Source organism: Chinchilla lanigera, unplaced genomic scaffold (assembly GCF_000276665.1).
Source record: "Chinchilla lanigera isolate Chin_1 unplaced genomic scaffold, ChiLan1.0 scaffold00009, whole genome shotgun sequence".
Taxonomy (NCBI): domain Eukaryota; kingdom Metazoa; phylum Chordata; class Mammalia; order Rodentia; family Chinchillidae; genus Chinchilla; species Chinchilla lanigera.
Window position 1 is genome coordinate 9719214 of NW_004955410.1, and position 26422 is coordinate 9745635.

General features: G+C 34.9%; 1 protein-coding gene across 1 annotated transcript in view; it reads left to right on the forward strand.

Annotated features, from left to right (window-relative positions):
- The window catches only part of Kmt2e (lysine (K)-specific methyltransferase 2E), a 93435-nt gene that overhangs the window by 4627 nt on the left and 62386 nt on the right, over positions 1–26422 (forward strand). The window contains exon 2 of the mRNA XM_005377563.2: positions 17837–18021. Within this exon, the coding sequence (XP_005377620.1) occupies positions 17951–18021 (71 nt within the window). The 5' untranslated portion in view covers positions 17837–17950. The remainder of the gene's footprint in view (positions 1–17836; positions 18022–26422) is intronic.

The following is a 26422-nucleotide window of genomic DNA, read 5'->3' on the forward strand; positions in this document are numbered from 1 at the left end:
CCCCCCACGGTCACAATATGCAGTTCAGGTGGGCCTCGAACTCACTATGTAGCCCAGGCTGGCCTCAAATTCATGGCAATCCTCCTGTCTCGGCCTCCTGAGTGCTGGGATTGCAGTTGTGTGCCACCACACCCAGCTTCAATAGTGAACATTTTATAAAGAAGTGAAAATTAAGCATATTATGTGGCAAGGAAATTGTTATTGTACAGTCCTATGCTAAGTGCCACATTAAAAATTAAACGATGCTGGGTGTGGTGGCATACATCTAAAATCCCAGCTACTTAGGAGGCTGACACAGGAAGATACAAAGTTTGAAGCCGACCTGGGCAAATTAGTGAGATCCTGGCTCAAAATAAAAAGTGGCAAGAGTGTGAGGAGTGAGGATGAGGACACAGCTCAGTGGTGAGCACTTGCCTTGCACGCTGGAGGCCCTAGGTTCAGTCCCCAGTACCAACAGGGGGTGATGGTGACCCGGACTAACTTAATTAGCTCTTGTGTTTCTAAGGATGTGTTTTTTTTTTGTTTTTTGTTTTTTTTGTAAAACACTTTTTACTTAAACCACAGTCTGGAAACAGTTGTTACATTTGTAGTAAGTATGAAAATCAATTCTTTTTTCCATCCTGGACGATTCATAAGCCAAATCTTAGTTTGAAATAATTTAAGAAAGTCACTTCTGTGTTGCCAGATGAATTTCACAACTTCTTAAAAATCTCACTTTTTTTTTTAATCAAAACTAAACTCCTTGAGATGTTAAAACATTTTTAATGTAACAGGTCAATAAAAAATTAATTTTGATGTATTGAGAGGCCATCAAAATATTGTCTTTTAATAAGTAAATAGTAACTTATAACAACTTAATAAGTAATCAATTAGTTATCATTTTAAATTAAACTACTGGGTTTTGCATCTTAAAACTGTAAAGTATGAAATGGTGTAAGAAAACTGTGAGAAAGAAAATCATCTTTGTAGCTTTATTTTAGTTTTACAATTGGAGAGGTACAATAATTTCCTAACACATTTTAGGTTGCTTAAAGTTAATCCAAAGGAAAAAGTATAGTACTCTTAGTCCTGAAATTTATTATTGAGAAAGGTAACATTGACTAGTCACACTTGTGTCATGGCCACAAACGCTGTAGTTGCAGCATTTAAGGTCTGTGCCTATGGCAGAAGGCTAGGCTATGACAACAGGGACTGAGTTTTGATGTGTGGTAGTTATACATTAAATAAAGGCGCACAATTATGTTGTCTAACATCTTAATAAAAACTTAAAAAATTTAAAATATGTATGTTGACTCGTGTTTTCAGAGATTATTTAAAAACATAAAAAGACTTTAAAGAATAATTTACTCTGAAAAATTATTTTAAATTTACTTAAGTTCAAAGATTAAATATGCTTTTTCATTTTTATCACTTTTGTCGAAGAATAAAGTCAAGCCTGGTATCAATTGTTTTTAGCAAAATAGGAATGTGGTTAAAAAAATTACCATTTAGGATATTAGGAGGAAAACAAGCTATTTTTCAAAGGTTCACAGATAAGGAAGTATATACCCTTCTCTAGTATTTTTATTTTCTTATTTCATAGACTAATAAATATAATAGTTCCTGCTTGAGTTTACAGTTTACATGATGCATTCCTTTTCATCTTGCTTTGTATATCAAAGTCACGGTTCAGGAATTTGAAAACGTGTTTTTTAATGAAGTAAGAAGGTCAGAAATGTCTTGGTGTGTGACTAATTTGAATGGTTAGAATTATGCTCTAGAGTCGATAAATTGATGGGGGCCTGAGGCTAGTTTAATACACAGTAATACTTATCCACTTGGAATCTTTATCTAGGTGGAGATTTAACTCCCTTTGCTGTGTAGTCCAAGCTGGCCTTGAACCCACTATGGTAGCCTAGAAGGGCCTGAAACTCTCAGTGCTCTTCTTGCCTCAGTCTCCTGAGTGCTGGTGTTATAGGCATGTGCCACTACACCCAGCTGTGCTGCTGCTTTTTAAACAATTGTTTAATTGGTTGACCTGAGAGAACCTTAAATTGTAAAGCCTCCAATAAAAGAATGTTTTGTTTTGTTTTTGTTTTGAGACAAGGTCTCCACCTTGTAGTTCAGCCTTGCTTTGCACTCACTAAGTAGCCCAGGCTGGCCTCGAACTCACAGCAATTCTGCCTCAGCCTCCTGGGTCCTGGGATTACAGGAATATGCCACCATGCTTGGCTAAAACAATGTTTTTGAAAGCTAGAAAAAAGATGAATTTTAGTTGCTACTATTTTCTTGGCACCAAGGATATAGAGAGGAATAAGACTGTTGCTGCCTTGATAGAGCTCACATAGTTTATTTCCATCTCTCAAACACCTGCTATTTTAGGGTTTTTTTGGACAGAAACAGACATCAACTCTAGCTACCTCAAGTAAAGGATTTGTTAAGAGGGCTATAGGGAAGTCTCATAATTTATTGGAAGAAAGTACAGATGGGCCTTAGAAATGAGTAAAGTGTCAGAGAGCCACTTGTCCATCACAGTCCTTCCACTCAGCTGTGGTTGGTGAGGAAATGGGAGTGGGGAAGGCTTTTATGGGGTGTGGGGAGTTTCCTTGGGTGGAAAATAACAGAAGAATTGCTTACCTAAAAACAACTACTTTTTTGAATAGTGTTAACAGATACTTGGGAGGGCCTTCAAAACTAAGTAATTGGTATAGCAAAGTGAGAATTCCATTTTTTTAGCAAAAAATGCAAATATATACATGCACATATGTTGAGGAATGCCTTAAAAAGCAAGGTTTTTGTTGCAACTTTTTATTTTGAAATAACTTCAAAGTTATAGAAAATTAACTTGACTAATACAAAGAACTCCCATATACTCTTCATCCAGATCACCCCTTTTGTAACATTTTGCCACATTATTGTTTTCTATACACATAAACAGTTCTTCCTGAATCATTTCAGAGTAGGTTGTATATACATGGCCCTTTACCACTCTTAATACTTATGTATTCATTTCCTAAGAACAGGTATTTGCTTATGTAACTAGAATGCTTACTAAGCCTAGGAAATTTAGCATCGATCTAATACTTTCATCTCATTTTTGTATGTGTGCTGCTGAACTGAGTACTTTCATCTAGTTTGTAGTTCATATTTCAGTTATCAGTTGCTCCAGTTACGCTCCTCCCATTCCATAAAATATCCAGGCCAAGATCACAAACTGCATTTAGGTGTTTTTTGTGTTGTTTTGAGGCAGGATCTCAATTTGCAGTCCAGGCTGGCCTCAAATTCTCTTAGATCCTCCTGCCTCAGCCCCTCGAGTGCTAGGATTACAGGTGTGTGCCACCACACTGGTTTAAAGTTAACTTTCAAACTTACATTTCCTTAATGTACTTGCATAATTGACTAAGCATTTATATTACAATACTAATGTTTCTGTTTCAAGTTGGTTAACCCATTACACGCCACCACACTCAGTTTAGTGTCCTTTAATCTGAAACTGTTCCTTAGCCTTTCTCTGTCTTTCATGACATTGTCAGGCTAATTATTCATACAGTGCTTTTCAATAAAGGTTTGTATAAGGTTTCTTCACGTTCAGATCCTGCATTTTCTGCTACAGTATTGAATAAGTAATAGGTGTCTTTCTGTCATCTGAGGCCCCTAATATGTGTTTGTCCCTTTTCAATATGTGCATTTTAATAGCTTGGCTAGGGTGTTGAATAGTTCCTCTATTGTATAGTTACTGTTTTTCATTTTATTATTATTAATGTATAGGGTAACCGCTTGAGTTTGAATACATATCTTGTTCCTCATCAGATTTCCCAACCTAGATTTAACATTTATTGATGATTCTTGCCAAATAAAAGTTTTCTATGTTGGTTGCAGAAACACCAAAGCTTTTAATAGTGATTTTTTTGTTGTTGTTGGTAATTGGGACTGTGGGAGTTTAGTTTTTTTCTGGAGTATTTCAGTAGAGCATATGGGTTTCTTATGTAATCACAAATATATTAAAAGTGTAGATAATTTAGGTTGTATAAAGATAGTATTTTTGCCATTTTCTGCACAAATGAGATTAAAATAATTTCCTGGATACTGGTCTACTTTGAAATCCAAAACAAAGAAATTTTTTGGGTTTTTTTTTGTTGTTGTTTTTTTCCCCAGTACCAGGAATCAAACTCATGACCTTGCGCTTGCCAGGCAGGCGCTGTGCCGCTGAGTTAAATCCCCAGCCCCAAAAACACAGAAATTAAATACTTATTAGAATTGTGGAGTATTTAAAAAAATTATTCTAGCCCTTTAGTCTTTAGAATCACTGTAATTTGTGTCTTATGTTTTGTTTAGGTTTGTTATCATGCTATCAGTTAAATTTCTAAAACAGGGATAAAAACATCTATTTTTTATTAAAAATCTTTCCAGTAAGCTTTTGAAGTAAGATGTTTTCTGGAATCATAGAGGTAAATTCTTTTGTAGATAGAAACTAATACTTTTTTAAGGAGCCTAGTGAAGTAGTACATTTAATATAGTAGCTTGAAATATCTGTAATTAAAGGGAAAAACAGTACTTCATTTTTAGAAGCCTGTTTTAGTCAAAGATTACTTGTGGAATAGTTTAGAATAAAAGGAAAATGAGAAAACAGTAGACTTCCATTACATTGCAATGTTGGGGATTTAATGAAAGCTCAGTGGCACAGTGCCTGCCTGGCAAGTGTGAGGTCCTGAGTTCAATTCCTAGTTTTCCCCTCCCTCAAAATGTGGTAGAGTTATTACATTACAGTGATACTCATCAATTTGGCACTTTTTTTTCAGTGATAGCAAAATGTTGGATTTGGATAATCTGAATATTACAATGATTCAGGCACTGGATAAGTTATAGTAAATGAAAATTAATTTCTTTGGAACTTTTCAGAGACTGGGAGAAGAAAAATTTGAGACTTATGAATACTTGTATAGATTATATTCTCTAAAAGTTAAAATTTCCTTTAGAGAAATTAAGATATTTCACAACAGTGAAAATTAAAAAGATAATATAGTAGATACTTAGTGTTTTTGTTCTTTTTTTTTTTTTTCAGACTTGTTTTTATTGACTGGGACTTACGGCATGGGAAATGTGATACTTAGTATTTTGTAGATGTTTTTAAAAAGTTCATTTGAATTGATTATGTCCACTTATGCCTAAAGCGACAAATAAAAATTACTACCAAATATTATCCCAGGGTTTAAATAAAATATGGTAAAAGGCACAAAAACCCCATAATCAATTGAAGGATTTTTTTTTAGGCCAGAACTCTCATCTTGCACAGGTAAAGTAGAATCCTATTGACTGAAATTATTGCTACAATTAGAGTTGATATGTGAGATCTTTCACTTAAATAATTCTGATTGATACCTCATGTGTCAATTATATGGAGTGCTTATTAAAGTAAATATTCCTGGACCCCATTTTAGACCTGCAAAATCATATCTTTAGGGTGAGGTCTTAAATCTGCATCTTAGAACTCGGTCCAGCTGTTTTTTTGTTTTGTTTTTACTGTGTTTCAGTCTTTGATTTTATTTTACAAGGATAATGAACCTCAGAGAGGTTAAATAATTTTCCCAAAGTACTTGTTGATAAGGATTAAAATTTAGATCCTCATTCTTGGTACTTTTACTTTTCCAAGCTCTCATGCTGGACATTTCTGTTTAGAGGACAGGCCACTATTTTTGGAGTTGTTGAATAAGGGAATACTGTCTTTGTGCAGTATGACACGGCTGACTCTGTATTCACTGATTTGTACATTGCCCTTTAAGATGATCTGTTGATTCCCAGAACCCATGTTTTTTGTATAAAGGTCTTAGATTGAAATCACACATTACAAATGGAGAGCAAGTTGTGTTGAGCCTTGGATGCCACTATAAAACAATATGTACTTTGAGGGAAAGCTACTGAAAATTTTGATTTGGGGAAAGACATAAAGGGACATAGTTACTTACCCCATCCAATTTTTTTAAGATTGTGAAAGTGGTGTATGATTATTAAAAGAACTCAAGAGTACCATATTTCTTTAGAGGCATATTTTTTTGATACCGGGAATCAAACTCAGGACCTTGAGCTTGCCAGACAGGCGCTTAGGCCACTGAGCTATATCCCCAGCCCCTAGAGGCATATTTTGTAGGATTTGAGAGTTGAGATTCTAGAACCAGAGCTCTTTGGTTTGATTGCTCTCCAGCCAGGTGTTACTGCTGTGTGACCTTGGCACATTACCCTTTTGTGGCTTAGTTTCTTGGTCTGGAAACTGGAGATGATAATAGAGCCTATCTCATAGGGTTATTTTGAGAATTAGGTGAGGTAAAAGTATGTGTAAACTTCTTAGTAAGCTCTATAGTTTCAGCTTTAGTTGTTTCTAGAAAAAAGCATTTGATTTCCATGGTTAAGATCTCTCATATGATGAGGTGATCACTATTTATAGTTTATATTTCCTGAAGTATTTCAGGTGGACACTATAGAAGTTTCCTTATCCTTTGTTTAATCAGTTTGCAGGATTAGTTTCCTTTCTAAAAATATGTTAACGTCCATGCATGTTGAATGAATGTAAAGTACTATGTGCTGCTTCTCTGCTAGTTTAGTTGAGTAAGAGTCGTATTTATTTCCAAGTTGGCTAATCTCAAGTTGTACTTGCTTTATGTGATTATTTTTTTTAAGTATTACATAAATCAGTGATGAATGTGTAGAAAGATGTGTTTATGAAAACTAAGTTAAATGCCTTGTAAAACTTAGTAAAGGTAAATTCATTGCTAAGGAAAATTGTCAAGTTATGTGTGGGTGACATAATTAAAAGATTATGAGGAAAAATAATAAAAATCTAGTAGGAAGTCTGCATGTAGATTACAAGTGTTTTAAGTGATTTCTTACCTTCAAATAAACCAAAAACTGTAGACAGTGCATTATTGATTTTTTTTTTTTCTGGTGCGAAGTATTGAACCCAGGGCCTTGCTATATCCCCAGCACTTTCATATTTTTAATTTTGAGATAAGGTCTTGATAAGTTGCCCAGATTGGATTTGAACTTTGGATTCCCCCGCTTCACCCTCCCACAGTGCTGGGATTACAATCCTGTGCCACTATGCCCAGCTGCAATATGTTTTATAAAGGGACAAGACCCATAATTACTGTTAGAGGAACCATACTCAAAAAATACATTTGGCTTGACTCTTAAAAAGGTGATAATGACATTTTCAATTAAAAATATAATGTCTAAGATATATATTTTATGATTCTCCATGTTAACTGTGATCAACTTCTAGTCCCTGTTGTGTATATGTAAATTCAGATTTCTTTAATACAAAAGCAATTGGATCCTATTGTATTTTGTAACATTTTTTACCTACTATCTTGAAAATCTAAAAAAATGTCATTTCAGAATCTGACACTGGGTTGTCTAGTAGAGCTTATAGGAATGGACTTTATCTGATGAAATGACAAATTTCAAGTGTTTCTGGAACTTATCAAGATCCAGAACCTTTGATACCTTCTCAGATATAGATTGTACTTTTCTTTTTGCTTTTTTTTTTTTTTTTTTTGAGAGGGTGCTGGGAATCGAACTCAGGACCTCATGCTTGCCCGGCAGGTGCTGTGCCACTGAGCTAAATCCCTGGCCCTATACTCTTCTTAAAAACTTCTTGAACTCTGATAATTTTATACACTAGATTCACTTAGTGTCAAAGAGTTGAGTGCCTTTTATGTAAAAGTATCAAAATAGGTAATTTGTGGCTTGTTGGTCTTACATATATTCCTTAAGAGAAGTAATTGATGCTGGTGTTGAAATATTGCTGGGTCACCACCATATTCGGTTTGCAGATTTAAGCCTGTAATTGGTGTATTATAGGTATATATGACAATTTTTGTATTTTAAGTTAAAATTGAATTTTAAGTTAAAATTGATGTACTGTGTATCTCATATAGTGGTGCCAAAGGATAAATGCTCTTTTATTATGTAAATTACTTTAAGAATAATGAACAATGATATGCTTATTCATATTTAATCTACAGTGATTATGCAAGTTGTATTTAAAAGAAAATTCTGGAATGGCATAGTCTAAAATATCACTTGTAGGAAATAAAATTTGTTTCTTATTTTATAAATAGTTCTTTTAAGGATTTTGAACAAAAATATTTGTAATTCAGTCTCTAATTTCACATAACCATAGGCAGTTTTTTTTTTTCTTTGGTACTGGAAATTGAACTCAGGCCTTGCACTTGCCAGACAGGCCCTGTACCACTGAGGTATATCACCAGCCCTTTTCCTCCACTTTCAAATAGCTTTTTATGAGAATGGTCAGCTTAGTATGTGTGCTTTTTCATTTATATATAATCTCTTTACAGAAAGATAAATCTTTACAGTAAAGTTTAAAAGTGAAAGTGGATATATTTGGTCTTACCAAATATAAATGTAGTGGTTTAATATAATTTTTAAAAGTGCATAATCCAAGTCTTTATATATTGGAATATTAGTATGGAACATGGTTATCTAATGTCAAGATTAGGAACTTGTCTGTTATTAGTTATTACTGTGAACTACACCTTTTTCAATAGGACAAAGAGAAAACTAGTAACCTTTGAAGTATATGTTTTGTCCAATGTTGTAAGCACTATAGTAGTTGTAAAATAGAACACTGGAGTGAATGCCAACCCACTGAAGACATTTAGGCCACATCCCAGACCTCCTAAATCAGGATCTCTAGGTTGAAGCCTAGCAATCTTTTGTTTTCTACACCCACTTCTAGGTACTTGAAAAGCAGCCCGTGCATCTGTGTTTGAGAGTACTGCTTTGCTATAAAAGAGGATAAACTTGAGTCATTTGTAGGAAAATGGATGCACTTTAAGACCATAATGTTGAATGAATAAATCAGACACACAAGCTTAAATATCACATGGTTTGCTTACTCCATTGTGTATAAATACTGTGCCATATTTTCTTTATTTATTTATCTGTTGATAGATCCATTGGCCATTCCCAAGATTTAGGTATTACAAATTGGCAGCACTCAATGCTTTTTGTACATAAAAGTAAGATTTTAAAAATTTTGTGGAGGTGATTATTCCTACATGTGAAAATTCTGTGTATATTGAACAGGGCATTCTAAGTTCTAAAGTTATGGTCCATGTGGTGAGAAAGTGGGTACAGGTAACTGTGTTTGGATGAAATCACTTTTGTTAGTTATAGACTCTTGAGTATGAAGAAATGCTCAACTTACTCTAAGAACTTTTGTATGTGTAGGAAATAGAAATTATTATATTTATACCTGGAAACTCTAGCCTACTAATTACTACCAATCTTTGAATAGCTACTTGGATTTCACTAGATTTTACATTATAGTTCAGTGATCTCCAAACTTTGGCAATGACAGATTCCACTTAATAGGGTGAGGGGTTATCAGAGAGCTCATAACCAAACTGTGCGGGAAATACTTCAAAGAATCAACAACTGGGATCTCATCTTATTAAAAAGTTTTTACTTATCAAAAGAAATCACCAACAGTAAAAAACCACACGAATCGGGAAAAAAATTTAGCCAACTGTCCTTCAGACAAAGGACTTCTTTGTGGCACAAAGAATTGAAAAAAATTAGGCTCCCAAAATTCAAAGACCCAATCCAAAAATGGGCATCTGAGATGAATACACACTTCTCAGATGAAGGAATGCAAATGGCAAATAAATGTATGAGAAAACGTTCAACATCATTGGTCATTTGAGAAATGCAAATTGAAACAACACTGAGATTCCACCTAACCCTAGAAAGAATGGCTGTCATCAAGAAATCAAACAATAACAAATGCTGGAGGGGTTGTAGGGAAAAAGGAACCCTTCTCCACTGTTGGTGGGAGTGCAGACTGGTACAGCCACTGTGGAAATCAGTGTAGAGATCCTCAAAAAACTAAGATTACACTCAGCTATTCGACCCAGCTATTCCCCTTTTGGGTATTTGTTCAGAAAAATTGAAAACATCATACTACAGCGATATATGTGTACCCATGTTTACAGCAGCACAATTTGTCATAGCTAAACCTTGGAAACAACCCAAATGCCCATCAACCAAGGAATGGATAAAAAGGAGGTATTTTTATACAATGAAGTATTACTCAACTATAAAGAAAAATACAGTGGAGACTTTTATAGGTAAATGGATGCAACTAGAGACCATACTCACAAGTGAAATAAATCAGACCCACATGTGTAAACATCATATTGTCTCCTAGTGTAAGAAACTGAAAGATTAAGATCCAAAAGGTACAATAGATATGAAAGGGAAAGAAACTGTTCAAAAGGAAAGAACAACTAGAATGGGAGAAAGGTGAAAAGGAAGGAGGGGAAAAAAAAAATATATATATATATGTACACACATACACAAGATAGCTAAGGTAATTGTAGTACTAAGTTCTATTAGCTCATTGAAAGGAATAGTTAGTGCTTACATTGTTTGATTAATTTTGCATGCCTATATCATAATCTGAGCAACTACTTTGAGGATAACAGTATGCAGTATAATAACCATTGTTAATTTCCAATTGTGTGTGTGTGTGTGTGTGTGTGTGTGTTTGTGACAGGGTCTTGCTCTGTAGTTCAGGCTGGCCTTTAGCTCACCTTGTCGCCCAGGCTGGTTTCCAACTTGCAACGATCCTCCTGCCTCAGCCTCCTGAGTACTGGGATTATAGGCGTGTGCCACCACTCCCAGCCTCCTATCATTTTGTTTTAAAATCTTGTATTTTTTAAATTTTCTTTTAAAAAATAATAGGGTGATACATGTAAAGGTTGGATAAAATTGAAATCAGTGTATTCTAATTTGAGGGGTTTGAGGGTGAAGTTTACCTGGTTATAAAATTGGTATTAAGAATAGCTCCCCATGATACCTAATTATATACTGGCAGATAGTTCACTATATCAAATTCATACCTGTATTTTAAAAGAATTAATAGATTATTTCTTAGATCACTTTTAGGGTCACAGCAACACTGAGCAGCAAGTACATCTCATGTGGCCCCTGCCCCAACACATGCACAACTTCTCTCATCAACACCCTTCACCAGTGTGGTACATTTGTTAAATTTCGTAAACCAACATTGACATACTGTTATTAACTAAAGTCTGTATTTTACATTGGTGCTCACTCTTTGTGACTATGTATTATTTTAAAACACAGATTTGTAAAGTTTTAAAAAGTTACCTGATTGTGCAGTTTACTTTGATTCACATCTCTTGTGAACTAAAGATATAGTAAATTGAGTTGCTCGGTGAGTCATTATGGAGTTCTTCCAGATTCTGGCTGACTTGGAAAAGTGGCTCTGCTTTAACTTCATAAGGATGGTTTGATTTTCATTGGTTGATATGATGATGGTTGTCATTGATTTTTTAAAGAAATTAATCAGAGACTATCTTTTTTTGACAAAAATTTTATGAAAAAGACTTCAGGGTCCAATTGGCGTATTTGTTTTGCCATTACTTTTTTTTTTTTGCCATTACTCTTTATGTAGAATTTCAGTTTAATATTTGAAACTGTATTTGCAGTTAATAATAAAAGGGCATGGCTGTAGTTTTTAAATGCAACTACTTGTACTGTAACAGTTTCTGAATTTGCAATCAAATACAGAAGCATCTAACCCTGAAACTAAGTGCCACACAATTGCTGAACAATTCAGAAATTTTTCTATGATTTTTCTCAAAGATAAGAAAGGTAAGACTTAGTTAGAGTAATTAATCATTATTACTAGGGCTGGAGATTTAGCTCCGTGGTACAGCGCCTGCCTGGCAAGCATGTGGTCGTGAGTTCAATTCCCAGTACCAGAAAAAAAAAAATCATTATTACTAAATAGTAGAGTGTGAAAACCAAAGTACAGCTATTTTAACAGTGAGTTTAATTTTAACAGCCTGGTAGAATTGTACTAAATATGATACAGTGAAGATCTTATAGAACTAGAAATGTGTTTTTGAACATTGAATTTTATGTTTTAGTTTTTGAAGTAGCTTCACCAACCAAACCATGACTACAAGAGGACATGGTTTTCAAATATAATTTTATTTGCTATAACAGTATTATAGAATAAGTTGAATAGATAAAATTCTTTGTTACTGAAACCAAATGATTGTTAGAGATTCAAATTAAAGTTTAATCAGTTTATATTTGTTTTGTAAAAGATCTTTGGAAATATTCTGTAGGAACTATGAGTATAAGTATGCATACGTTTGTAATTCTGATTTTGGAGCATGGTTCCCTTTAACTCATATGAGTTGCTTCAGTTCTCTAGTGAGGCATGTGTCTATTCCTGAAAATAATGTGGAATTGTATCTTTGCACTTTGTGTATGTGCTTTGCAGGTTCCTGGAAATATTTTAAACATGTTTTAGACTCAGAACCCATACTTCGCCACTTTAGTGGTGTTTTAATGCATGGTTGTGGGATGGATATGTTTTATTAACTACATCAGATTTGACAGAGGAGGGCTACGATGGGTTTTGTTGTTATGCTGTCATTTAATGTGAATATTTCCAAAGATCTTTTACAAAACAAATATAAACTTATTAAACTTTAATTTGAATCTCTAACAATCATTTGGTTTCAGTAACAACCAAATGCCAGGTAAATGCAGCCCAGATATTCTGGACTGAGACACGTCTGTATTTACTTAATTTCTCCTTTTAAGAGAGGCAACCATCATTTTCCCCCATTAGGGTCTAAATTATTTATTTTACCAGGTTTTTTTGTTTTTGTACTGAGAATTTAACTCAGGACCTTGTGCTTGCCGGGCAGGCGCTGTGCCGCTGAGCTATATCTGGCAGCCCTATTTTACCAGTCATATGAGTTTTATTTTATTTATTTATTTCCCTATTTTTTTGAGACAGGGTCTCGCTGTGTAGTGCCGGCTGGCCTGGACACACTGTGTAGCCCAGGCTGGGCTTGAACTCATGGCAATCTTCTTGCCTCAGCCTACCGAGTGCTGGGATTACAGGCATGTGCCACCATGCCCAGCTCAACATCTTACATTTTAATTTCAAGCAAACTAATGTATAGGCTCTGGAATCAGACTACCAGGGTTCAAATCCTGATTTGATTTTAGTTATAGATAAGTTAGCCTCTCTGCCTCATCTGTAAAGTAGGGATAGTCAATATATATGTGCCTTAGCCTCATTGCTGTTGTAACATTTGTTGGGGAGGTCTGAGTATCATTCACTTAGCTTATGAAGTGCTGCCTGGCTTTTTTTTTTTTTTTTTTTTGAGACTTATTCTCTTTTTTTTTTTTGAGACTTTTTTTGAGACTTATTCTCTTATTCTCTTATTTTGAGACTTATTCTCAAATATATATTTTATAGTTTTTTTTTAATTTTTATTGTATTGTTTTGATTACCAAAAATATTTTAATATCTTTGTGATTATAAGATTTAAACTCTAAGATCCTCAGTCTCATCAACCTCTATGTACAGTGGAAACCGAGAGGAGTAAAATGGGGGCTGGGGACTTAGCTCAGCGGCAAAAGCGCCTGCCTGGCAAGCGCAAGGTTGTGAGTTCGGTTCCCGGTACCGCAGAAAATCAAAAAAAAAAAAAAAAAAAAAAAAAAAAAAAGAGAGGAGTAAAATGGCCTGCCCAAGGGTTTATAGGTGTTAACTTAGAATGGATCTTGACTGACTGGTTATTTTTATTATGCATTAGGCAACTGCTGTTTAAAACAAACAAACAAACAAAAATAACAAGTGAATAACAGAGGCAGTTTAGGGGCTGGGGATTTAGCTCAGCGGCACAGCGCCTGCCTGGCAAGCGCGAGGTCATGAGTTCGATTCCCGGTACCAGGAAAAAAAAACCAAAACAACAACAACAAAAAACAAAGGCAGTTTAATTTCTAATTTATAAGGAAATCTCAGGTCTCTCAATATTTTTCTAGTTTATTTCATTTCTTTTCATAAGTAGGCCAGAAATTCCTCTGCCCGGTCTCTTACAGCCACACATCCAAAATATAAACGTTAATTAAGTTTATTTTGTCTTTTTTTTTCTTTTTGGTCTTAAAAGCAGCCTTAGTCTTCTAGTTTTTCTGATAGACCATTTTCTACTTTAATTGCTTTTATCTCCTTTTATCTTGGTCTTTGTTTTGGTATTGTTACCTTTGCTTTTACTAAATAAGCTTTTAATATTGTTTTCCCAGTTTCTTTTCAGTTTTATTTAATATTTAACTTTAAATTTTTGCCTTTACTTGTGTTTATTTTTCTGTAAAGGAGCGAGGAACAAATTGATCTTTTGAAGGATCTGCTGCTGTCATTGTGTGAGTCCCTTCGGTCTTAGGTACTGGGTTAGTCAGAAGTACCTAGAGTTTTATGCCATTTGAAAATAGCTCAACACTCCTGTGTTCACTTGGTTTCTAGGTCTATTCTGGATAGCAGGTTTTGTGAAGACATTTATTCTTTCTTGGATCTCAGATTTTCCAGACATCTCATGGTATTTCCTTTTATATTATTTCTTTAATGGCTGCCCTTCTCAGTATATTTTGTATAACACTCGACAATTGGATGACTAGTTTTTTGACTTGCATATGTGAAAATTTATGGTAACTGTTTGCCTCTTACGCCTATGCTGTAAGCTCCTTTCTTTTTTGCTTTCTACATTGGCTTTCCTGTTGGACAAAAGTTAATTTTAGAGACAGTGACTTTACCCGAATGAATGAAGTCTTTCTTATTGATCAAACTCAAGTCTGTATAGGTCTCTTTTAGATTTGATGATGTCTTTATCCTAAGGATGAGTTTCTATGTTTTTACAGAGATATATTTCTGGAGGTGTTGTGTAGTTGTTTTAAATAGCAGTTGATGTATAGGGCGACAGTAATTTGGTTACTGAGGCCAGAACTGTACTTTTCATCCCAGTTGCTCTTACTCATTTACCAATCATTTTGTGAGTAGTGTTATGTTCCAGGCACTGTGCAGGGTTTGGGAGACAGGCAATAATCAAACAAAAGCCATCGTCCAAACACATTTATAGCAGGCTCTTCTGCTAATTAAAAACAACTCAAAGATCCAAACAGGTTTATAGCAAACTCTACTGCTAATTAAAAACAGCTCAAAGGTGGATGATTGTATAGTTGTATAAAAAGGTGCACCCTATTAAATATATACCCTAATAGATCACTTTAGATCAGATTACTCAGTTACATAATACATACATACATATATACATGCATAATACATAAAGACCATCTTATAAATCTGATACAAAAATAACCTGAGCTGAAGAAAACATCTACCAACTTGATGCTGTGAACAAGGAAAAATTTTTTTTTAAAAATTGTGGTTGTTACCTTTATTAGTCCAGATCTTCAGCATTGTAGTTAAGGAAATACTGAATAGTGTAAAATTTGAATAGAACAAAGTTCTGATGTGTACATTGTTTGTACTTGCCACATAGAAATTTTACTTTTTTTTTTTTTTGGTCTTTTTGAGACAGGGTCTTGCTATGCAGTTCAGGCTGGCCTTGAGCTCACTTTGTAGCCCAGGCTGGTCTCGAGCTCGCAACGATCCTCCTGCCTCAGGCACCCCAGAATGCTGGGATTACAGGCGTGCACCACCACACCCGGCTGTGGAGCACATTATAAAAATGTGGCATATAGAAAATGATAAGTTTTTTAAAAAGCTATTAGAAGATTTTCTCGAAATGAAAAGTACAGTATTTTTCTGTACAATGAAAAGTACAGTATCCACTTATTATTTGTGATGTAATAAGAGGAATTCTTGCTATGTGGTTATGCGGCTATTCAAGTATCCCTTATTGAACATACTTAGGACTAGAATTATTTCAGATTTTGGATTCTTTTTCAGATTTGGAATATTGCATAGACTTAACAAGTTGAGCGTTTTCAATCTAAAAGTCTGAAACCTGAGCAGATTTTGGAGCATTTCAAATTTCATATTTTCAGATTAGGGATGGATAACCTGTGCTGTACATTGATTGCTAAGTATACGTAATGTGTTATTTGAAATGCTTTACATTTATTATTTCATTTCCTTCACAGAAACCCTATGAAGGTAAACTCCATTTTATAAATATGGGACCTAATTTTAAGGTTGAAAAACTTACCCAGCCCAGCACATCTTGTTAGGGGTATGAGCAGGAGCCAAAGTTAATGGGTTTTTTTTAGGTGTAGTTGCCTGCTGGTTTGAAGTTGTTTTGGGTTTTGTTTCATTTTGAGGTGAGATTGCACTGTGTTTTCCAAGCTGGTCAGGGACTTCTGGGTTTACATAATTCTCCTTTCTGAGCTTCTAGAGTAGCTGGAACTAAAGGGCGTACCACCATGCCTGGCTTATTGTGTATTTTCATATTATACTAGCATAATAGAGTAGTTTTCTTCTAGTTACACAAGATGTAAAAGCTACTTTTTTGTAGAATTCAAACCATTTTAACACCTTGCTTTCTTGTTTTCATAATTTTCCTCCCACAGGGTGTGAACTCACAATCTGTATCTATGAAATAAGAATTAACCTGATTAGCTATTCTGAAGGTTAATTATAAAGATTAAAAGTAAATACAAAACATATTTGAAGAAATATTGCTCTTTTTTTCATGTATAGCACTCGAGGGACAGGGACAATACTGCTATTGTAGTTTTTTCATTTTATAGAGTTGTCTATGTCTGTTTTCTTCATAAATTGTATTGTGTCATTATTGAGAAGACTTTAGATATTTTATAAAAATACATGTAGCAAATGATACGGAGTGAACTTAAGTTAGAAAAATTGGTGTAAAAGCTGAATATCTTTTAGTTACCGTCATGTTTAAAGCACCAAATTTATTAATTTTCTCTACTCACTAGTTATAGTAACTCTAGAGAATTGGTGGCACACGCCTGTAATCCTAGCACTCAGGAGGCTGAGGCAGGATGATCGTTGCGAGTTCGAGACCAGCCTGGGCTACAAAGTGAGCTCAAGGCCAGCCTGAACTGCATAGTGAGATCCTGTCTCAAAAAAAAAGACAAAAAAACAAAAAACAAAAAACAAAAAACCTAACTGAAAAAGTAAAGAATTCCCTTGATACTCATATCTAATACAGAAAACAGCAAGGGCCAGGGTATAGCTCAGCAGCCCAGCACCTGCCTGGCAAGCACGAGGTCCTGAGTTCAATTCCCAGTAGCCCCCCCCAAAAAGAAAATGACAGTCACTATAAAACTATTGATTTTATTACAAGTAAAATAGTTTTTCTTATGTACATATATATGCGGTAGAGTAGAACTGATTCTAACCCTGGTGTTATCTGTTATACAAAGAAACTTTGGTTATTTAGCTTTTCTTAGCTTTGCATTCCTTAGTGATAAAATGAAGATACCTATCTCAGAATTGTGAGGGTTACATAAACTGGTCATGCAAAAAGCTTGGTGCTTAGTCCATAAGTTGTTAGATCATTCACTGAACCAAGGTGTGTTTATGAATGCTAATGCTATAAGAAAATCAATTTGACTTTTAAAATGAAGAATATACCTTAGTTATTCTCTGTGACATCCTAAATCATTCCCTAAAGAAAGACGTGAACCAGAAACTAACTACCCTCCACCTTTCTTTCCATTATCCACCCCCATTCCCCCACCCTAATCCCATACCTTTCTTTTTGGTAATGGAGCTTGAACCCAGGGCCTCAGACATGCTAAAGCATTGTTCTATCACTGAGCTACAGCCCCAGAAACTTCTTTTGATTATAGTCACACAACTGAATTCAGAAAAAGAAGTGAACTAGATATCCCAGAGCAAATTTCTATTTATATTAAGATCTCAATAAATAATGTTTTCTTCATATATTTTACTGTTTTTATCGTGTGATTGTTGTTACTTAAGATAGTTCCTGACTGTTTTGTTCCTGTTTCTTTCAAACAGGGTTTGTGGATGCACTTAGATGTTTGCAATGAGCACTGTGGCTGGCATGCCCCAGTGTTTTGGATACCAATGCATAGGACTCCATAGTAATCGAATTTACCAGAGGCGAACGTCATGAGCATAGTGATCCCATTGGGGGTTGATACAGCAGAAGCGTCATACTTGGAAATGGCTGCAGGCTCAGAGTAAGTATATAAATTAAAGGTACATTGGATTGGGAAAGACAAAATATTTCATGCAATTATTTTAGCACAACAAAGTAGTGCTTAATTTGCATTTATGTTTTTCTTATTTTGGATTCTTGAAATTTTTCTTTAGTTATGATTACTTCTATGAATAACTTTAGAGCCAGAATTTAGTATTTTTAAGATTGTTTTTGTCTTTTCCATTTACAATTTGTTGGCCTCAAGAATCAAGATAATACTTGTTTTTAATGTAAGACTGTGTTTCCCTGAAAATAAGATGTAATGGAAAATAAACTCCGGTTGTTACCATGGTAATGGCCAGTGTCATGAATTGGCCAGTATTGGTGGCTACTCTGTATGGCAGGTAAGGCAAGAGTATTGGGGCTGGCACTTTTGATCTCTAGTTTTCACCTGTAATCCCAGCACTTGGGAGGCTGAGGCAGGAAGATGGTTGTGAGTTCAAGACGAGCCTGAGCTGCAAAGTGAGCTCAAGGCCAGTCTAAACTTCATAGCAAGACCCTGTCTCAAAAAAAAAAAAAAAAAAAAAGACTGCTTGTTTTGGTTAGGTCTTATTTTCAGGGAGACACAGATCTGTTATGCTTACTTTGGAAAGTAATTTGGTTCTAAATTTTAATCTTAACTAATTTAAATTTTAGTTCTAATGATACATAGATATGTAGTACTATCCATTTAAATCCAGAATTTGCTTTTAGATTGGTTGACTGGTTGGTTGGTTGTTTAGTTTTTGTGGTCCTGGGGTTGAACCCAGCCAGGGGTATTCTGCCACTGAGCTACATCTCCAACACTTCTTTTTTTTAAATTTACACTAAGAGTCTTGCTAAGTTGCCCTTGCTGGCCTCAGATTTGGGATCCTCAGTCTCCTGAGTAACTGGGATTACACCCTACCTGGCATAGGATTTGCTTTATTAAAAAGAAAGCTGAGTTCAGAAACAAATTAAGGCTGTATTTCAATAGAATAGAGGGAATATTTTGCCAACTTTTTTTTTTTTTCTTTTTTGTCTTTTTTGAGACAGGGTCTTACTGTGCAGTTCAGGCTGGCCTTGAGCTCATTTTGTAGCCCGGGCTGGTCTCGAACTCACAGCAATAGGGGGCTGGGGATTTAGCTCAGCGGTACAGCGCCTGCCTGGCAAGTGCAAGGTTGTGAGTTCAATTCCTGGTACCGAGGGGGGGGAAAAAAAAAAAAAGGAACTCACAACAATCCTCCTGCCACAGCCTCCTGAGTACTGGGATTACAGGTGTGTGCCACCATGCCTGGCCAACTTTGGTTTTTATGGAAGCCATTTCTGATATCGTCAGTGGTCTATTCTAACTTTGCCTCTAAATAGTTTGGACTAGGTACTTGTCTGGATAGATTTAACTATCTTTTATTTTTGAATGATGAACCACTTTAATACTAAGTTATTGATATAAATATTGTTTTTGAAAATTGCAAGTTCAAGTGATTATGAAGCAGAGGAATAGAAAGGTGCATGTTCTCTAGCTTAATATATAGATGTATCTTAATTGAGACTCATCAGTCAGAAAGATAAATTTAATATATTTTATTGTTTTTAAGGGAGAGAAAATAAACTACACTAAAATGTGAAAAGTTTATAAATATCATCAACATGACAAAATTAAAACAATGATTATATGAAAAAGCACCCCCTAGTACTTCTCCTCCACTGCAAATTTCCTGATAGATTTTGAACACCTACTTATATGACAGTCATTTGGGAATTTTTTTATAAAAGCATTGAAAGATAAATCAGCATTTCTTCTAGTTGAACATAATTTTTTAAATTATGTTTTTTTTATTTTAAAGAGAATTAAAGAAGTAACAACATAGACAAAAAGAAAACAACACAAAAACAATAAAAATGATACAGGATTTCAAAATAAAATGATAGGAATTAATAGTGGTTGTTATATTACATATTGTTATCTTCAACAAAGTTGTTCAGGTTACCAGATGTAAGAACGCAAGATTGATCAAACCATTAAAGAAAATAAAATAATTTTTAAAAAACATTAGAAATGATACAGAGTTTCACTAAACAGGATGGTAAGAATTCACCAGTGGTTGTTATATTGTATATTGTTGTCTTCAAATTAGTTGTTCAGATTACTAGATATAAGCATGCAAAATTGGTCAAAAAAATTTAAGCATTAACTAAATCTAGTATATTTTAAAGAGAAAAAAATCTGTTTATTTTAGGATTCCAGAAACTGTCACATTCAAAGCAAGAAAATACTGTTACTGTGTCTCCTTTTGTAGGTATTCCTAGTGTCTGGAAGCATTCTGTTTTTACCGCTTCTGCTTCTGCTATTGCGAATGACCTACAGGTGCTCTCTACTATTCGCGTAGTATCTCACACAGTCTATTTAAGTGTATAATTATTGTATGGACTTTTTTGGGGGGGAGTCCATATTATTTTATTTGGCTTTATTGTTTTGAGGTACTGGGAATTGAATCCAGGACCTTGCACATGTTAGTCAAGGATTCTCCACTGAGCCACATCCCCACCCCAATTATTATATGGTTTTATTTATTTATTTATTTTTGTCTTTTTGAGACAGGGTCTCATTTTGCAGTTCAGACTGGCCTTGAGCTCACTTTGTAGCCTAGGCTGGTCTCGAACTCCCAACAGTCTTCCTACCTCAGCCTCCCAAGTGCTGGGATTGCAGGTGTGCGCCACCACACTGGCTATATGGTTTTAAAAAGCCATTATAAATCACATAAATTAATTCCTGAAAATAAATGGAATAGACACTGTCCATGTGCTATGTATAAATTGTTTTTTGGTTTTCTTTCTTTTCTTGTTTTGGAAAATAATAGATTCCCAAAGAAGGTACTCTTTATTACAATTGACTGCCACTCACTCTGCCTAAATATAGACACTTAAGTGATGGAAGGAAACCTGAAAGCATGGATGAGAGGAAAGAGATTCCAAGTCTAAATTACTAGTCATTCTGTGTCTTTTCCCCTCCCAGTGTTGGAGATTAAAACCAGACCTTTTGGTATTTCGGAGAAGCAATACTCTACTACTGAATTACACTACACTGTCTAGTCATTCTTAATACAAAGCATCTGATAGATACACACTCAATCCCCTGGTACTGTTAGGCATGTATAAATACCTGTAGATGTTCAAAGATTCTTTGCTTCCTAGAGATATTTGCATCCACAGTCCTTAATTTTAACTTTTAATGTTTTTTTATTTTAAAGAATAAAATAAAAACAACAGAGAATTTCAAAATAAGATGATAGGAAATTTACTGGTTATTATATTCCATATTGTTATCTTCAAAGTAGTTGCTCAGATGACCAGATATAGGCATGCAAAATTGATCGAACAATATAAACACTAACTGTTCTTTCAGTGAACTAATAGAAATTAGTAGTACAGTTACCTTAGCTATCTTGATATAGTCACATGCACAGTCCTTATTGTTTTATTTTTTAATTTTTGAGACAGGGTCGCACTATGTAGTCTAGGCTGCCCTTGGCCTCGAACTTGAAGCAGTTCTCCTGCCTCAGCCTCCCAAGTGCTGGGATTACAGGCATGTGCCACCCGCCCCCCCAGCATTATTGTTTTAATTAGCATAGTGTACGGTGTGACATGCACTTGTGCTTTGTGTATATGTCTGGTATATGTACTGTAAGGCAACTAACAAACAGAACAAAGCCTGAATACTAAGGAATGAATAATTTACTTTAAAGAGGGCAGTGGAGGGAGTATGTACTGCCTATTTTCTTTGCTAAGTGTATTCATACCTATCACTATATTCTGGAGTCAAATCTTTTCTTGTACAAATGTGGCCAATGTTGTTATGGGGAAATAATTCACTTTATAATTGCAGAATGATTGTCTTTTTTATGCTTCTATTTCAAGAAAAGAGGATTTTTCTGTTCCTCATAAAGGTGTGTGTCTCTCAGGCATAGTTTTCCCCACTCAGAGTACACAAAGTATAGATGGTGCCAAGTTTTGTTATGGAACAAATACCAGAATTTTTGGTACCTTAATTTTGGAATTTTTAAATTCTTTTTTATATAAGAACTGAAAATCTAAATAGACTCTTAAGTCACATTTTCCCCTCTTTCCACAGAAACAGAAGCTTTTGGAGCTGTTTTCATAAGAAATTATGATATAACATGTTGCTTTCTTTTTATTTCCAATATACTATATAATCAAAAGACACTGAAGTTACATAAAACAATGGTACATGACTGGTTGTCCCAGCTACTCAGTTCTTGGGGGGCTGAGGCAGGAGGATTGCTTGAGCCCAGAAGTTCAAGGTTACATAGCAAAACTTTATCTCAAAAAACAAAACAAAGCAAAACAAAAAGCATGGTGCTGTGGGGAGAGTGCATGGGACTTCCCTATATATATATATATATATATATATATATATTTTTTTTTTTTTTTATACTAGGAATTGAACTCAGGACCTTGCGCTTGCCAGGCAAGCGCTTATGCTACTGAGCTATACCCCCGGCCCTTTCCCTGTATATTCTTTTTGTAACCTCTTAAGAATCCATAGTTAAAAAAAAAAAAAAAGAATCTATAGTTGTTTCGAAGTATTTTTTTTAAAAATTAAATTTTATTTTACTCATATGAGTTTATAATTTTATATATATATTTTAAAAAGATTATAATGCTTAAATACTGCATATCTCTAAGAAATAATTTAAGTTTTAAGAGGAACTCAAATGTTTATTAATGAATAAATATACCAGATCAGAGTTTTTGATCAGATAAAACAGTACACACTTGAATCCCAGCGACTCAAAGGCTGCGGCAGGAACATCACAAATTTGAGGCCAGTCTTGGTAACTTACATCCTATTTTGAAATAAAATAAAAGGAGGCCAAGGCAGTAAGATCTTAAGTTCAAGGCCAGCCAGAACTGCTGTGTAATGTGTCAAGGCCAGCCTGGATTGGACAGTGAGACCTTGTCTCAAACAAAAAAGTGAAATCAATTTGTTGTACATTTTTGTTAACTGAATATATCGAAAGTTTTATTTTGACATGTAATGAAGGTGAAAAATTAAAGAGATATTTTATATTCTTTTTCCACACAGTCTTTGAAATCCTGTATTTTATATTTTCAGCACCTGTCAATACAAACTAGCCACATCTCAAGTGTTCATAGCATAGTGGCTACTGTAAGATGGAGCAAATTTCTTTCCTAGCCTTAAAAAAAAAAGGCAAGTTACTTTCCCTTTTCAGACGCTGGAAACATGACTGCTAACATTATATTTCTTTTAATTTTTATTCCTATCAAATTTCCTTTGTATTAGAAATCATTATAAGTTCTATAATTATACATGTTTTTGAATGAAGTAAAGAAATCAAAAATTGACACTTGTAAATTAGAAATGAATTATTTTGGAGGAGAATTTCTAGCACTAAGCCTGACAACACAATAAATAATGAATATAATTATTTGTTGTCCTAGAGGACCATATAGAGCCAAAGCCATTTGATTATTATAGACTTTGATATCTTCATTGGAAAAAGGAGGTTTGAGTGGAAGTATTGATACAATTTTTATTCCAAATTTCTGAGAATCTATAAATTTTTACCTCATGAACTTTCCTCTAGTATGTGATGTTATTTCATTGTCACTAGAGCCACCTGCTGACAATTCATTTAATTTGTTGGTGTGTTGGTGTTTGAATTTGTATAACTGAAGGTAGTAAAAATGTTCAGCATGTAATGAAATGTGTTCATTACCACCTCCTCACCCTAGTACTGGGGATTGAACCCAGGGCTCATTAGGGTCTCATTAAAGTTGCTGAGGGCGGCCTTAAACTTGAGATCCTGCCTCAGCCTTCCACTTAGCTGGAGTTATAGAATGTGCCACCATACTCAACTTTAGTATCTTTTTATTTGTCCATTTTCTACTAGTGCTTAACTTCTTTTGCTTTTGCTTTCTGTTCACTTATCCATTATCCAAAAACTGTATTTTCTGCTGTGCTTAAAATGAATATTCATGTGCTTATCCTAATTTGGAAGTACTTTCATTTGAATGTGATTTTGTTTTTAATATTCAAAAGCCTGTTTTAAAGTCTTGTCCTAGCATTGTTTAGAACTATGCCAGAATGATACCAAATTATTCATTTGTTTCATACTTAATCATAAACAGATTTTTCTTCTGATTTTTCTATTTCACTTGTGGTAGTGCATACTGAGCTCCCTGTATCCACAGAATTTCTATAATGTAGTGTTAATTAAGTGTGTCTCCTACTTTGCCTAAGGTTTTTATATGATATCTCTTAATCATCCAGGCAAAAATGTCAGGCAGGTATCGTTCTCATTTTATAAAAGAAACGCCACTTGAGATTATTACATTTGCTTATGGCCTTAGGATTAATAAAAAGTGGAATTAAGCTTGAACCCAGGGTTGCATGGCTCCAGATGTGGGCTGCCACATCATCAGGAGAGCTGGGTTTTGTTAATAAATAAGTCAAATGAGTAAAATGTCACATATGATAACTTGAGGACAGTTGTCATTCATCCCTGCTTCCCATTTAAAATTGCTTGTATTATACTGTGTGTAATTTTACTGTATCATTTAAAAATAATAGCTTATACAAGAATGCAAAAAATGTGTTAGATCACTGATCAGTAGGAGCGTGCTGAGAACTCATGGAGATCTTTTATCCCTATTGGTGTAGCCGTTAGAATGGGTTGGCCATGTGCGATCAGTGATACCAAATGTGTGTTATTGAAAGTTTTAGTATTGAAACAAATTACAGGTTTTACCTAAAACATCCATATGAACTTCTCATCAACTCTGACGTATATTCTGATGGCTTACAGAAAGAACTAAAACTTCAGATGATGAAGAAGAAAATTATAGAAATCTAGTATCTGAAAATCGAGCTTATTCTGTCATTTTTCTAAACTGTTCTTTTTGTTTAAATGCTTTCAGTGATGTAATTGGTTTTTTTGTTTGTTTGTTTTTGCTTTTAGATTTTCAGTTCACCTAACATTTAAATGCCTGCATTAGGAATATATGGTTTATTTTACTTTTTTGAAACAGGGTCTTGCTGTGTAGTACAAGCTGGTCTTGAGTTCACTATTAGCTCATGCTGGCCTCGAACTTGTGGCAATCCTGCCTCAGCCTCTTGAGTGCTGGGATTATAGACATGAGCCATGTCCAGTGAATATATGGATTAGATGATAATTTATGTTAGCTTTTTAAAGGATTTTGGTATGATATCAAGGTTTTAAATTTATATAGTGGCTCTAGAAAAATGTGGCAATATCAGGTAGATTACTGTAAACAAAATGGTAGTTATAGAGCCAGATGTGATGCATGCCTATAATTCCACCTACTCAGGAGACTGAAGTAGGAGGATCCCAAGTTAGAGGCCAGCCTGGGCAATTAAAAAAAAAGAAAAGCTGGGTACCATGACACACACCTATAATCCCACTACTGAGGGAGGCTGAGGTAAGGGGATTGCACACTTGAGTCCCATCTGGACAATTTAATGAGACTGTGTTTGAAAATAAGGGATGGAATTGTCGCTTTCGTGGGTAGAACACTCCCCAGTACAGCGAGCAGGCAGGCAGGCAGATAGATAGATAGATATACATACATACATATGTACATACATACGTACTGTAGTTTAGTGGTGGAGCACTCTTGGGTTCAATCCCTAGTATAGCCTCGTTGAAAAGAAAAGTTTAAACTCAGGATTATCAGAATTTAGGTTCTGTGTAACTCTAAAGTAAGCCATAATATCATTTTGTAATGCAGGCTATTCAATTAAATCACCAATGTAAATGCATACATAAATAAGTTTCGCAGAATGGGGAAAATGCAGCTTGATGGGAAAAATGATAGACGAACTTAAGAGAGCTAAGCTTTGATATTTTCTTCTATATTAAAACACCACATCATGTAGCATTAAGAGTTCATTTTACAAATGTCAAATTTGAGACCCAGAGTGGTTGGGTGACACGTCCTAAGGCTACACAATGACTTTAGTGGTGAGGTTAGGACTTGATCCTAGAGTTTGTGACCTTTAGATCAGCCATCTGATCCAAAAGATGGGCCTCATGCTTTTTAACATACCTCCCAGGACAGGAGGCATGTTAACATACCTTTTTGACATACCTCCCCTGAGCAGACATGGTAGACTGCTTCAGCAGCCCCTCTCACTGTACTCTCACCCTGCACCAGCAGGACTGAGCCACAAAGGCTTTGGGATGGCATTGTTCTGGAAGTCCACTGTCACCAGCTTTAGCTGCTGTAAGTCTTTAATTTGTACTTGTGAGAGAAAGGAAACCACACCCTGAAACTCCCTCAGGGCCAGATGCAAACCAGCCCTACCACACTGTTCTGCCCGCTTTACTTAGCAGCTCCTAGCGGGCAGCATTTTACCT